Source organism: Mus musculus, chromosome 4, assembly GCF_000001635.26.
Source record: "Mus musculus strain C57BL/6J chromosome 4, GRCm38.p6 C57BL/6J".
NCBI classification, from domain to species: domain Eukaryota; kingdom Metazoa; phylum Chordata; class Mammalia; order Rodentia; family Muridae; genus Mus; species Mus musculus.
In genome coordinates this window covers 24,741,911-24,757,075 of record NC_000070.6, presented here as the reverse complement: position 1 = coordinate 24,757,075, position 15,165 = coordinate 24,741,911, and the positions used below count along the sequence as shown (strand labels likewise).

At 39.5% G+C, this 15,165-nt stretch overlaps 1 protein-coding gene across 5 annotated transcripts in view; it reads left to right on the top strand.

Annotated features, from left to right (window-relative positions):
* The window catches only part of Klhl32 (kelch-like 32), a 238,592-nt gene that overhangs the window by 94,075 nt on the left and 129,352 nt on the right, over positions 1-15,165 (top strand). For all 5 annotated transcript variants that reach the window (NM_001355618.1, NM_001033531.4, NM_001163020.2 and 2 more), the window contains exon 4: positions 13,111-13,218. Coding sequence is in view for 3 of the 5 variants with exons in the window: in NM_001033531.4 (NP_001028703.2) it covers positions 13,111-13,218 (108 nt within the window). In the remaining 2 variants the exon portion in view is untranslated. The remainder of the gene's footprint in view (positions 1-13,110; positions 13,219-15,165) is intronic.

The window sequence follows — 15,165 nt, the reverse complement described above, 5'->3', positions numbered from 1 at the left end:
TCCTAAAGAAGTGGGCTCTAATGCCAGTCAAGGAATGGACTTGCCACTGAGTGCAAGAACTAAAAAGCAGAGAGAGCAATATTCCATATCTTTCATATAGGCTACCAGGAGAAGATGGGTATGGCCCAGATTGAAGCTGAATCTTCCTACCTCAAAAGATCCAGATTAGGAGTCTTCCCACTTCAAATGTTTTATTTAGAAAAGTCTGTCACAAATGTACCCAGTGTTTTAGTTAATTTGAGATGAAGTCAAGGTGAAAACCAAGAATAGCCATCATAGCATAGTGGTTGAATTTAACAGAAAAGAAAAGAAACGGACTTAAACATTTTAGGGTAAATTCTTGAATAATCTTTTGTTTCCATGGGATGTATGTGTGTGTGTGTGTGTGTGTGTGTGTGTGTGTGTGTGTGTGTGTGTGTGTGTGTGTTGATGGAGATGGGACCCAAAGTCTTACTCAAGTTAGGCAAATACTATATGTAAGACTTAGCTAGTCTCTCAGCCCAGTCTGTCCTGTTTCACCCTCTCTAGTGTTGTGATTACAGTCGTCATGTGTCAGTTTGTATTGGACTGTAAGAGAGAATAACAATGAGTTTAATTGACCTCAATCCATACTGTTACCTTTCAAAATTCTTTTAAAAGTTCTGTATAAAATGTGCAAAGTGGATTTGTGGGTGGCATTGTGATCTGTAGGGAAAAGCTATGATTTAGTGTGTGTTCTCCTGGTTCTTAGTTATTTGCATTATAGACCTCATGACTCCATGCTAACCACACTCTGATCCTCGTGTGAAATGAGTGTGACCTCAGTCTTCATACAGGCTCCAAGAAGTCATTGCTGATATCAGAATGGACAAACAAGAGTCCCCTTGCCATTTTTCCAAGCAAGCTGCAACTATTTTAAGATTCTGTGTTTTGTGTTTCAAAGTTATATTTAAGTGGTTTGTATGAAAGCAATTCTGAGGCAGTTACTTGAAGTTCCTCTCCAGGAAAATATGATAGAAAATCAACTCACAGGAGTTGGGGAAAAGTGGTAGGGTGAAGTGCTTGCCTAAAGGCTTTAACTTCTTCCCCATACAAGATCATAGGATGATAACTCTTTCAAAAAACAGCTGAAATGTGTGCTCAAATTTTATAAAAGTAACATTTATTATCTCAGAAATATTTTTTTCTCAGCCCCTCAGACTCTAGGGATAAGTTGAACTTGCTGAAATTTGGTCAACAGGGTTTCTAGGAGGACTCAGAGTTGAGGGTTGGTTGTTCTTTCTTGGGGGGGGGGCTACTATTACTAGATATCTGAAGGTCTAGTGAGTAGAAATCACTGAGAAATTTACTGGTAGTATAAGAGAGGAGAAAGCTATCTAGATAGCAATTATGATTTGGTACCTTTATATAAGAGTTTTACTAACTGTCCTCCAGCAAGGTCGTTGCGAAGCTCAAAACTTCAAATATTCAGACATGCAAGTAGTGATGAAAGTGTAGGGAATTGATGGTACCTGCACGTCTCAAACATTCAATATGTCTGAGGTCTGCCTGGAGTTGTCATTAAAACATAACTTCCCATTCGGTGAGTGTGGGGAGGTACCCAAGATTCTTTACATTTATCAGGTTCTTAGGTGAAGTCAATGCCAATAGTTCAGAAACCACATCTGAAGTAGTAACAGCTCAGCAATCTCTGAAGTATCAATAATGTTTGAAAAAAATTAACTTTATTACTTATGTAAATGGGTGTTTTACCTACATATATGTCTATGTTCCACTTGGGTGCAGTGTCCATTGAGACCAGTCTCAGGGTTTGGAGTCACAGATGGTGGTGAGCCTCACTGCAGATGCTGGAACTGAACAGGTCTTTGGGAAGAGCAACCGATGCTTTTAACTGCTGAGCCATTTCTGCAGTTGCTGGTTGTTAGATGCTAGTTGTGCTTGGTGGTACAATTGAGGCTGGAGCAGGAGGATCTGGAGTTAAAATCAAATCTAGATTCCAGAGTGAGAGCTTCTCAATGAGAAACAAGCAAACACCCAATAGGTAACACACCACAGAATGTAGAAACATACTTGTTGGAAAGAAGTTGGTTTAGCTATGATTCTTAAACACACTCACATAGCTCAAAGCCTCTTTTCTGTTATAGGATTCCCCTAGATTCCTGTTTTACATTCTTGAGTACAGACTTCTCCATTGTGCTCTCCAATTTTGCCTAAGGATAACTGTCTATATGCAGGAAATTCAGGTGCCCACAGAAAACTTTGAAAAGCAGGATTGGCTGCCATTTGGAGACAGACTAGAATGTCTCTGCACAGGGAAGTGTTCTTAAGATGAGGTGACAGAAGCAAGAAAGTGACCCAGTGACATCATCCTCTAGAGGGCATAACCGCTCTCATGGATAAATACTTTCCTTCAGAGGTTTAATCCATCTCTGTAGAAAGCATTACGTTTTGGCTTTCACATTTATGTTAATGTTAGCCAGGAGCAACTTGGTATGTATGATTTTTTTTTCATCTTGTTATTGTCTACTTCAGAAGAACTACTTTCTAGAGGGAAAGAACCTTACAGAATACAGGAAAAGCCACAATGGTACTTGTGTTGCAGGGTCACTCTCAGCACTCATTTTAAAAGCACCTTCCAGAACAAAGATTCAAAGCACAGCCAGTCCTTTGAATAAGCAAGCAATGTGTTTGAAGGTGTATAAGCTGGGCAATGGTGGTGCATGCCTTTAATCCCAGCACTTTGGTGACAGAAGCAGGCGGATATCTGTGAGTTTGAGACCAGCCTGATCAATAGAGTTCCAGGCCAGGCATTCGAGAGGATGATGTGCTGGGTCACGTTCTCTAATGCCTTGGTCTTTCCTGCCTCTGTCACCTTCCAGTCCCCGATCAGTTGAGAAGGGGAGCCCAATGCTCTCTTGACATCATTTAAAGAAGTTCATTTTCAGAACCGAGCAGGATTAGCTGCCATCTGAAGACAGGCTAGAAGGTCTCTGAAAGCGCTCTGAGACACAGTCTCACAGCAGACTTTCTGTTTCTCTGGCTCTGCCCCTGAGCCTTAGGTGCAGGAGTTGTGTTAATGGACAGTGTGACAGTCAGGGCTGGACACCGCAATGGTCACTTGTTTTCTGCATTTTTTGACTGTGATTTTCATAACGATCTCCATATGATTTTTCTTTATTCTGTGTAGTTGAGGTAAGAGGAAATTGGTATTTCTAGGACAGCCTACAAAGGCTATCTATGGCCTTATAATTTTACTGTTTTGGTTTCCCTGTGGTACCCTGTTACCTGAGAGCATTACTCTACTGTTTGGAGAAAACTTAAAAAGGTTATAAATGTATTGCAGACTAAAAGATTTCCCACTGAATCCCTCTACTCTTTCAGGCAGTGATTCACCCCAAATGGTTTGGGTTCCTACATTTGTGAGATAAAAGAAGTAAATGATGCAGAGCAGCTGTGTCAGGAACCACCCCTTCCCTGTAGAGGACAAAGACATGGTTGCAGTGAAGTGAATGGTCTTATTAACTAAAGCTTGCTACATGTTCTGTACATGAGCTATAATCAATATGCAGTAAACTATGACTATTAAACTATAAAGCCATAAACTACTGTATCAATATCTAATTGAGCAAAACATATATAATCTTTGTTGATTCAGAAGTTAGTTCAGATCTCGGCAACATCTCGTGACTATGGTAACAATTGTGGACTAATTATATACGACAGGGTGTATATATAAGATGTAGAGGCCTAGACTAGATCTGCTGTAGTTATTATCAAAAGTGACTTTTTATAAGTGGCTTCCTGAAACCTACTGTTTACTTTAATTTCACTTTCTATCATAAAAGGTGAGATATAAATATCTGTTCTTAACAATTTAATTATTTTGCCCATAAGTATGTCTTGCCCACATACAGTGCTCACAGCAAAGCTACAGATTACCTGATAAAAAGCCACCATATTTCAGCATCTTTGAATGTAGTGTGTCAGCACATCTGTCACTTGCTGTCTTACTAATCAGTGACGGTGTCACTTTTTGTCAGTCTTAAGACCTTATGTGCTGACTTTGGTGTGGTTGTAGTTCATCTTGCGACTGAATGACAACCCGCATGATCCAAGCCAGCTTAATTCATGGACTGTGATTTTTAGACTCAATTTGTGTCATTTCCCTGTGAATAAAGAGAGAATAATGCATCATAAATCCACAGCTCACTCTGTGGTAGGCACTGCAAGTTGACCGCCTTCCCACAAAATGAGTTTTCAATTAGAAAGATCTGTGGCTGCAGAAGCACATTACCAGCTAAGAGTAAGCTGTGAAGACTGTAAATATCAGCCTGGCCACGGCTCTCCCAGACACAAGACAGTGTGAACCAAACAGGAGTCAGAGCTGTGTTTTCATACTCCTTGTAAGAACTGGCTCCCGGGCATTGGCAGAATGTTGTGGCCATATGTTTTGTGTGTGTGTGTTTTGTCTCTAAATGTCTAGCTTTGAACTTGCTCGAAATGTGTAGCTTATGTTAGATGTTCTTTCTAACAAATACAAGTTTTATATGTCCATATCTAACACGGAAGATATTTTCTTAGAACAAATTCTTCTTGCTTTTGCCACTGTAACAGTAGATCGTTAGTGTAGTGGTTTTGAGAAACATCATGGCTTGAACATTCATTTACCTGAGTGTGGTGCCATCCCTGGACTGGTGGTCCTGGTTTCTGTAAGATTTCATGCCGACCAAGCCAGGAATGAGCATCGCACCCTTACTCTTCATCAGCCACTACCTCCAGGTTCCTGCCTGTTCCATGTTCCTGCCCTAACTTCCTTTGATGGAAGTGTAAGCTGAATAAAGACTTTCCTCCCCTATTTGTTTTTGGTCATGATGTTTCATCACTGCATGGTAACCCTAATAATGTCAAGATATCTTCTAAATCCATAAACTCTAAAGGTAGCTCTGTTAGTTGTTTTTATCTATAGCAACCCTGGATTTTCAGTATTCTCCTGTTGTATTATTTTCTGTAGGAAAAATGGAAAGGAAACTTAACTTTGTTTCTTTATTACAAAAATACAAATTTTGTTAAGAACTTGTCATATTTAAAGCTGTATTCTGAGCACTTTATATGCATTGCTAGCTTGTAGTCATCAAATCCACTAAATTGAATACTATTATCATTATTATTATTATTAGTGTGTGTGTGTGTGTGTGTGTGTGTGTGTGTGTGTGTAGGTGTGTGTGTGTAGGTGTCTGTGGAGGCTACAAGAGGGTGTCTAATCTGTTGACTGAAGTTACAAATGGTTGTGGACCACCCAGTTAGGGTGCTGGGTACTGAATTCTCTAGTACTCTGCAAGAGCAATGTGATCATCTTTCTTTTCTTTTCTTTTCTTTTCTTTTCTTTTCTTTTCTTTTCTTTTCTTTTCTTTTCTTTTCTTTTTCTTTTTCTTTTTCTTTTTCTTTTTCTTTTCTTCTTTTTTCTTTTGCTTTTATTAAAAAATAGATTTTTCTAACTTAATATATCTTGATTACAGGTTCTCTTCCCTCTACTTCTCTTAGTTCCTCCTCACATCCACTCTGATCCAGATCGACTCCCTTTCTGTCTCTCATTAGGAAATGAACAAGCTTCTAAGGGATAATAAAAAAAAATAAGATATAATAAAGTTAGATAAAATAAAACCAACACATCCAAATTGGACAAAACAAACCGGAGGAGAAGAGCCCAAGAGAAGGCTGGAGAAACAGAGACCTACTCATTGCTCACTCAGGAATCCTATAGAAACATTGAACTGGAAACAGCAAGGGACCTGGTGCAGGCCTGTGTAGGCCTTCTGTATGCTGCATTAGTCTCTGTGAGTTCATCTGAGCTTTGATCATGTTGCTTTAGAGGGCCTTATTTTCTTGGTCTCCTCTATCACTTCTGGCTCTTCCATTCTTTCTGTCTCCTCCTCAGTGGGTTGCTGATCCCTGAGGGGAGGGATTTGATAGAGACATCATGTGTAGGTCTGAGTAATCCAAGGTCTCTAAACTCTCTACATATCGTCGGACTGTGGATCAGCATATTTGTTCCCGCCTATTGCAAGGGGAATCTTCTCTGATGATGGCTGAACAAAGCACTTATCTATGACTTTAACAGAATTAGGAGTTATTTTATTGCCACATTTTTTAGACCAGTATTATTTGGTTCTACGTTAGGTACTGGGGTATCTAGTCTCAGGTTCTTGGTCACCCAAGCAGTATCTGGTATGGGTTCTATCTCGTGGAATGAGCTATACGTCAGAGCAGATACTGGTTGATTTCTTTCATAAACTGTGCTCCTGTCGCTCTAGCATATCTTGCAGGCAGGACATCACAGTGAGTCAAAGACTTTGCATCTGGGTTGATGTTTACCATTCCATTGGCAGCATGAAGAATACTTTCCTATGCTAAAGACACTAGAACATAGGGGTAAAGGTACGATGTAGGCACCAACTCAACTTCTTTGTGTTCTATGAGCTGTGTAGGTATTGTCTTCAGCAATCAGGCCTAGCTGTCATTTTGTGGAGACCAACCTGTAGTATTGGCAACAACCTGGGTTGTTTCGGGGTTCCCATGTGACCCCTTTGACCAACAACTCAATTATATTTAACCCATTCCCAGAAGCTTCATTTGGTGACAATAGAAGTGTACTTGGGGCTCTCTCTTCCCATCATTTGGTGATTTCTTTTACGTCACCTTTATATATGCCCATATTTTAGGAAGTGCCTACTGGATTCTCTATACCTTAAATGGCACTTGATTTTAGTTGATTCTCCCTGTATTTCCTTGTTGTTCCTTCATCCTTCACTCCCCATGTGATTTTCCCTGAAAAATTTCCCCCCAGTAAATAACTGTATATTCTATTTCCTTTTCCTGACACGATATATGTGTCCCCCTAGTCCCTTCCTCTATACCCATCTATACCCATCTATGTGGTTATATTAACTGTAGCTTGGTCATCCTTGACTTAATAGTTAATAGCTGCATATAAGTGAATATATACCATATTTGTCTTGCAGGTCCTTGATACTTTACTTAGAATAGCTTTTTCTAGTTCCACCCATTTACCTGCAAATTTCGTAGTGTCGTTTTTAATACTCCACTGTGTAAATGTGCCATATTTCCTATATCCATCATTCTGTTGAGGAACATCTAGGTTGTTTCCAGTTTGGGCTGTTATGAATGGAGCAGCAATAAAGATGGCTGAGCAAATGTCTTTGTAGCAAGATAAAGTGTCTTGGATATATACCCGAGTGGTATAGCTGGATCTTGGGGTGTACTGAGTACTCTCTTCCCAAGTAATTGCAATACCGATTTACATCATGGTGAGAAAGTTTACACTCCCACCACCAATAAATAGTGCCTCCCTTTGCATCCTCACCACCCTGAGCTGTCACTCGTTTTGTTGATCTTAGCCATTATGACAGACATAAGATGAAATCTCACAGTAGCTTTTATTATCATTTCCTTGGTGGCTAAGAGTGTTGAACATTTCTTTGTTTCTCAGTCATTTGAGTTTCCTCTGTTGAGAGTTCTCCAGATCTGTGCCCCATTTTTAAATTGAACTGTTTCATGATGTCTAACTTCTTCAGTTTATTTATGTTTTTAGTATTGGTCCTTTACAAGCTGTGGTGTTGGTAAAACTCCTTTCCCATTCTGTACACTGCCACTTTGTTTGAATTATGGTGTCCTTTCCCTTACAGAGCTTTTCGGTTTCATGAGGTCCCAACTATTAATTGTCAATATTAGTGTCTGTACTACCAGTATTCTATTCATAAAGTCTTATATCTTACAAATAATTTGAAGGCTATTCTCAACTTTCTCTTCTATCAGGATCAGTGTGTCTTATTTTATGTTAAGGTCATTGATCCTTGTGGAGTTGAGTTTTACGCAGGGTGATAATTATGGATGTATTTGAAATTCTTCTACATGCAGCCATCCATTTTGTTCAGCACCATTTGTTGAAACTCTGGTGTCCCTGGGTGTGTGGATTTATGTCTGGATCTTCAATTTGAATCCCATGATCAACGTGTCTGGTTTGGAGCCAATATCATGCTCTTTTTATTATTTTAGTTTGGTAGTGCCTCTTGAAAATAGAGATCATCATACCTCCCACAGGTTTTTTACTACTCAAGGTTGCCTTTTAGTTAATTGTGATAATGGCTTGTTAATCTTTCTGTTTTTCACAAAGAACCAATTGTTTGTTTTGTTGATTGTTTTGTTTGTTTGTCTCAATTTAATGAATTTAGCCCTGAATTTGTTTGCTTCTTGCCATCTACTCCTTTTGGGTGTAATTTCTTCTTTTTTGTTCTAGAGATTTCAGGCATGCTATTGTTAGTATAAAATTTCTCCTCCTCCTCTTCCTCCTCCTCTTCCTCCTCCGCCTCCTCCTCCTCCTTTCTTCTTCTTTTTTAATATAGGCACTTAGTAATATTAACCTTCCTTTTAGAATCACCTTCTTGTAATTTTTGGTACATTGTGTATTCATTTTTTTTCAAGTCTAGAAAGCCTTTAATTTCTTTCTTGACCTATTTGTGTTGTTCAGTTTCCATGAATTTGTAAACTTTCTGTTGATTCTGTTATTGTTGATATCCAGCTTTAGCCCGTGGTGGTCAGAAAGAATGCATGGTGTTGTTTCAATTTTCTTGTATCTGTAGAGACTTGCTTTGTGTCCCAATATGTGGTCAGTTTTGAAGACAGTTCCATGAAGCTCTGAGGAGAAGATATATTCTCTTTTGTTTGAATGAAATGTTCTAGAAATATCTGTTAGGTTCATTTAGCCTGTAACACCAGCTACTTGAGCATTTCTCTGTTCAGTTTTTGTCTGATGACTCTCTATTGCTAAGACTGGGTTATTGAAGACTCCCAGAATCCCAGAATGTGGGTCAATATGTGATTTAAGCTGTGTCTTTTACAAAATTGGGTATGCTTGTGCTTGGAATATAGATATTAAGAATTGAAATGTCTTCTTGGTGGATTTTTTTCATTGATGAGTATGTAATTTCTTTCTTGTCTCTTCTCGTTAGTTTTAGCTTGCAGTCTATTTTGTCTGATATTAATATGAATACACCATCTTGCTTCTTAAGTCTATTAGCTTGGAATATTTTTCCATTGTTTTACCCTGAGGTGATATCTATTTTTGAAGTTTAGGTGTGTTTCCTGGATGCAGATGAAGGATGGATCCTGTTTTCACATCCATTTTGTTTATGTCTTTTTCTTGGGAACTTGAGATTGCTGATGGTGAAAGTTATCAATGAGCAGTGTTTGTTGTTGATTCCTGTTTTGTCGTTGCTAAGTATTGGTGTGTGTGTCTCTGTGTGTGTGAGAGAGGAGGGGGAGGGGAAGTGGAAGGGAGGGGAGGGAGAGAGAGAGAGAGAGAGAGAGAGAGAGAGAGAGAGAGAGAGAGAGAGAGAGATTTTCCTTGTGCTTTGTTGGGTGTAGTCAAACTCTTTATGTTGGAGTTTTCCTTCTAGTACCTTCTGTAGGACTGGGTTTATAGGTATGTTTGCTTAAATTTAGTTTTATCATAGAATGTCTTATTTTTTTATTCATGGTGACTGAATGTTTTGGTAGGTGTAGCACTCTGTGTGAGTATTTGTAATCTTTAAAGATGGCAGCACACTTGTCTATGCCGTTCTGGCTTTTATCTTCTCAATTGAGAAGCCAGGTGTTACTCTAGTCAGTCTGCTTCTATACATTACTTGGTCTTTTTCCCTTGCAGATTTTAATACCATTTCATTGTTTTGTACATTTAGAGTTTTATTTATTATATGCCAAGGGGACTTTTTTTCTGGTACAGTCTATTTGGTGTTTTGTGTGCCTCTTGAATCTTGATTTTGAGCTAGGAATTTAACATTTTCTTTTAATATTTGAGTTAGGATTTAACATTTTCCTTGATAGAGATGTCCATGTCTTACATCATGTCTTCAATTCCCTGATATTCTCTGTTCCAGCTTCTGTGATCTGCTGATGAAGCTTGCCTCTGAGGTTCTTGTTTAAGTTGCTAAATTTTTCACTTCCAGATTTCTATCAGTTTGGATTTTCTTTGATTTTATTTCTACTTTCATTGATTTATTTCTACTGTCTTGAATGATTTTATTGGTTTCTTCCACAGTTTATAGTTTTATAGGTTTTTGTAAGACAGTTATTAATCTTCTCTTTAATGAGCTCTGTTATTTTCATATTTTTCTGGTCTTTGTCTTGTGCTTCAGCTATGTTACAGTACACAAGGCCTGCTGTGGTGTACGTTGCTAGGCTCTAGCAGAAATATTTTATCCTGACTGTCGTGGATCATGCTTTTAAGCTTAACTCTAGGCATCTGGGTGTGGGAAAACTGTAATTCTAGGTGCTGATATATGGCCTCATGTTTTGTTGGATGTTTCATTCTTTCATTTATGTTTTCTCTCTGGTTCTTAGAGAAAGGGTGGTGGCTATGTGTTGCAGGGTAGGAAAATTCTTCTGGAGTCCTGATAGGTATGTCTACCAGGGGTTCTGGGTGAAATGTGTTTCTAAGTGTTAGAAGCTGACAGTAGAAATGGGAGTTTGTTAGGTTGCAGGGGGATGAGTGTGCTCAGGGTAGTGTTCCATCAGGAACTGCTTAGTCTGCTGGGAATGGAGATAGAGAGTGAGCAGAGGCACAGCAGGTTGCCTGCTATAGGGCTTGAAATGAGACTCATGGATTTGACTTGAAGGAATGAAAGATGATGTGAAGTTCTGCAGTCAGCTCACCTGCTTTGGTGGCTAAAATGGCCCATGTGCTCCCAGAGGAAGCCTGTTGGAGTTGGGAGGCTGAGAGAAAGCAATGACTCAAGGGAAGGAAGTTTGCAGGGGATGATCTATGTGAGCCACTCAGAAGTGGGGGTGAGAAGGGACGCTGCCACCGATGGTCTGAAACTGAGCTGGGGATAAGACTGTAGGATTGGTTTTGGAAACAGAGAGGTAGAGACCTACCTCTACATCTACATCTAGCCTCCTGTGTCCCTGGACAGAGCAGCCTGAGGCTTCCTAGAGTTGGGAGCTGGGATAATGCAATAAGTTCAGCGAGGGAAGTTAGGACGGAGGATGTGTGTGGTCCACTTAGAGATGGGGGAGAGAAGAAGGGGAAGCCTCAGCAGGTTGTCTGCTGTAAGGGTAGGGATGAGACTGGAGTGTTGTATTTGGAGGAGCTAAGGGAGGGGGTGAAGATCAGAGGCAGTATGTTCTCTTAACCAGTAAGCTATCCTTCCACCACCACCCCACAAAACGGATTCCGTTTTAGTCCCATTCTTCAATGGAGAAAGCTGGCTGAGATGCTAAGTGTTTGCCCACTCATGCTGTCGTGTCCATACTCAGGATGTGCATCTGCCCTTGCTCTTCCACCTTGAGAGAGATGTGATGTCACATAATTAGGTCCCGTTTCAACTTTATTGAAATGGTATGGAAATACACATATATTTCAAGGGAACAAGATAAAGTATTCATATACTTCCATATTTTGGAGTAGTCATAGTCAAGCTAATTGGCTGTTTATCACTTCCTATAGTTATTGCTATTCTCTATCCATCTCTCTTCTTACCATTCTCTCTCTATCCCATTCTTTTCTTCTCTCTCCCTCACTGCCCCCTTCTCTCCCCTTGGAGTGACTCCATTTAAAATTCTGGTAAATCTTAGTGATAGATCATTGTTAGCTGTAGAAACATTGCTGTATATCAGATATCTCTAGAATGTTGTTATCTTGGGTAAGTGAAACTTTTTTATTCTTTGAGTCCTATTTTCTCCTTATCTGAGCCCTTGGCAACATCTTTCCTTTTGTTTTGTTTGTGTTTTGTTTTGTTTTGTTTTGTTTTTTTCAAGACAGGGTTTCTCTGTGTAGCCCTGGCTGTCCTGGAACTCAATCTGTAGACCAGGCTGGCCTCAAACTCAGAAACCCACCTGCCTCTGCCTCCTGAGTGCTGCGATTAAAGGCATGCGCCACCTCGCCCAGCCAACACCTTTCCTTTTGGTTGTCTTTCTTTGTTTTATTTGAGATTTCCTCCTATTTAATGGCTGAGTATTTTCCCTTAGCATGGATGCAGGTACATATCTATTCTCTGTATCCATTTTTTAGGTTATTTCTATACCTTGGCTTTTATGAATAATCTTGTGGTGGGCGTGGTATGCTGATTTCCCTTTGGGGTATAGATCTTATATTATTTATATGTAAATTAGTCCTCCTCCATTATCTAAAAGTATTCAAAGAACTGGAGTCAGATGCCTGAAATTGTATATAATGCTAAATCCTACATATTCTTTTATTTCTCTTATATAAGCAAGCTGTGAAAAGTTTGATCTATAAGTTAGGTATAATAAGAGCTAAACAACAGTACCTCATGCTAAAAGTACAACAATATAATAAAAATAATGTGCCTTGGCCCCTCTCAATGTATTTTATTGTATAGAAGTCATCTTTCTCATCATGTGTGAGATGATATAGCTCCTTGAATAATGTGATGGAGTGAAGCTATTGATAGAGAGGTTACAACCTGCATTAGGCTGGTCTGTGATTCCATGCCAATTGATGTAGTAACTAAATGGCTCCTCAGTCACTAAAGGGTAGCTTTACCCTTTAGTAAACTTTGCATGGATGCAGTGGAGAAGGGATGCACACTGGAGATGTCATCACTCTATCGTGCATGGTGTGTGGTTCATTTTTGGTATTTTACATTTAAGTTGTCAAACTGTGTTTAGTCAAACACAGTTGTGTGTCGATAACTGAAACAGTATAAGGCAAGGATTATTCACTGTGAAAAGAGAACAAGATTATAAAGACAAAGACATCAGAAGAGACTTGACTCTCCACATCCATTGGGCAGAATGTTCAGTATGGCTGCACCTCATGTGATTCCAGATAAAGAAATGAGTTCAGTGAGCCTGAGCATTATTGGCTGGATGATTGTGCTGAGAGAGTGTGTGTGTGTTTACTATAACTGTCTAGCTATCAGATGGGTGCAGAGGCTTGTGAAAATGAAGGTTTTTGGAAGTGTTTCAGAAACCAAAATTACATTTCAACTGAAAAGCTCTCTTTTTTTCCTGGTTCCTCTAGGACATTGTCTTTCTCTCTTGCTTTTTAGATCCCATAATTCAGTCTTTCCTTTTTTACTTTCCTCATTTCAGGCAATGTTCAGTCTTTGTATGGTGGAAAGTGGAGCCGATGAAGTAAATTTACGTGGTGTGACCAGCCTGGGCTTAAAGCAGGCTCTGGAGTTCGCATATACAGGACAGGTACGGTGCCAAAGGAGATACAAGCAGCTTTGCTTGTTAACTGTGCTCAATCAATGGTACTTGTCTTCAGTGGATATGATTTAGTTTCTGTACCCTATGCTCATTTTAATATTTAAAAAAATTCACATCTGTTTGGTTTTATAACTGACATAATGGACAGGTGAGTAAAGTCATTTGATTTCTAGTGTTATCTAGAAACATAGCATTTTAATCCAAACTCTGTGGTTGTGAAGATTGTTTTTTCATGATTCAAAGTACTGCCATAAGGAAAAAAGGTGCAGTTAGTTGAATTCTAGTTATCACTTAAGCTCAGTGACCCAGTTATGGCTTTATTGCCTAAAAATCAAGAGTAAAACAGGGCAAGAGCTATAGCCCAGTGATAGAGTGAACAAGACCCACAGCCACAAAGAACAAAATCAAAATTCTTAGTTAGGGTTATTATTGGTGTGATGAAACACTGTGACTAAAAGCAGGTTAGGGAGGAAAATGTTGACACCATAGTTCTTCATAGGAGGCAATCAGTCCAGGAACTCAAATAGGGCAGGAATCAGAAGGCAGGAGCTGATGCAAAGGCCATGGAAGAATGCTGCTTACTCGATTATTGTCCATGACTTACTCAGCCAACTTTCTTATAGAACTCAGGGCCAGCTCAGTAGTGGCCCTAACCACAATAGGCTGAGGCCCTCCTCCATCAATTACTAATTAAGAAAATGTCCTATATGCTCACTTGTCTATAGTCTGATCTTATAAAGCCATTTTTTTTTCTTGTTTTGTTTTGTTTTTTTGTTTTTTTTTTTTGTTTTTTGTTTTTTTTGGTTTTTGCCTGTTTTTTTTTTTTTTTATTACGTATTTTCTTCAATTACATTTCCAATGCTATCCCAAAAGTCCCCCCCCCCCCCACTCCCCTACCCACCCATTCCCATTTTTTGGCCCTGGCATTCCCCTGTACTGGGGCATATAACGTTTGCCTGACCAATGGGCCTCTCTTTCCAGTGATGGCTGACTAGGTCATCTTTTGATACATATGCAACTAGAGTCAAGAGCTCTGGGGTACTGGTTAGTTCATAGTGTTGTTCCTCCGATAGGGTTGCAGATCTCTTTAGCTCCTTGGATACTTTCTCTAGCTCCTCCATTGGGGGCCCTGTGATCCATCCAATAGTTGACTGTGAGCATCTACTTCTGTGTTTGCTAGGCCCCGGCCTAGTCTCACAAGGGACAGCTATATCACCGTCCTTGCAACAAAGGCTTGCTAGTGTATGCAATGGTGTCATCGATAAAGCCATTTTTAAAATTATAGTTCTCTCCTCTTAGATGATGGTACTTGCGTTAAGCCAACATTAAATTAGTGAGCACAATTGGCCTCTTATCCACGTTACACACACTATTTAGCTATAACCTTTCACTTTTCGTTTATCCCCAAGATCCCATATTGATAAATATCACAAACAAAACATTACAAATTTAAAACTCCTACAGTATTTACAAAGTCAAACATTTTAAAAATTCACTATCTTTAAAATATCCAGTCTCTTTTAAAGGGCAAAGTCTCTCAAAAATCCAGTTTCTAAATCTCCAAAATGTTTTTAATACTTCCAAGTGTCATTTTGTAAAAGCAATAATATACTTTCTTACTTCTAGAGGGAAGGACCAGGGCACAGTCACAGTCTGAACAAAGCACAACATAAGTCCAACAGTAGAAATCTCAGTATCAAACTTCTGGGTTCCTCCAAAGGGATTGCCACAGCGTGCATAGCTTCTCTAGTCAGCTTAGGCCAGCTCGGTTCCATTGGCAGCTGTTGTCCTTGGATGCTCCTCCATGGTACTGGTGTCTCAAATATTCTGGGATTTCCTGCTGCAACTGGGCTGTACTTTTGACCAGTAGCCTCTCCTGGACTCTTTTTTTGAGACTCCAGCCCTGTCACATAGTGACATGTCTCAACTGCTCTC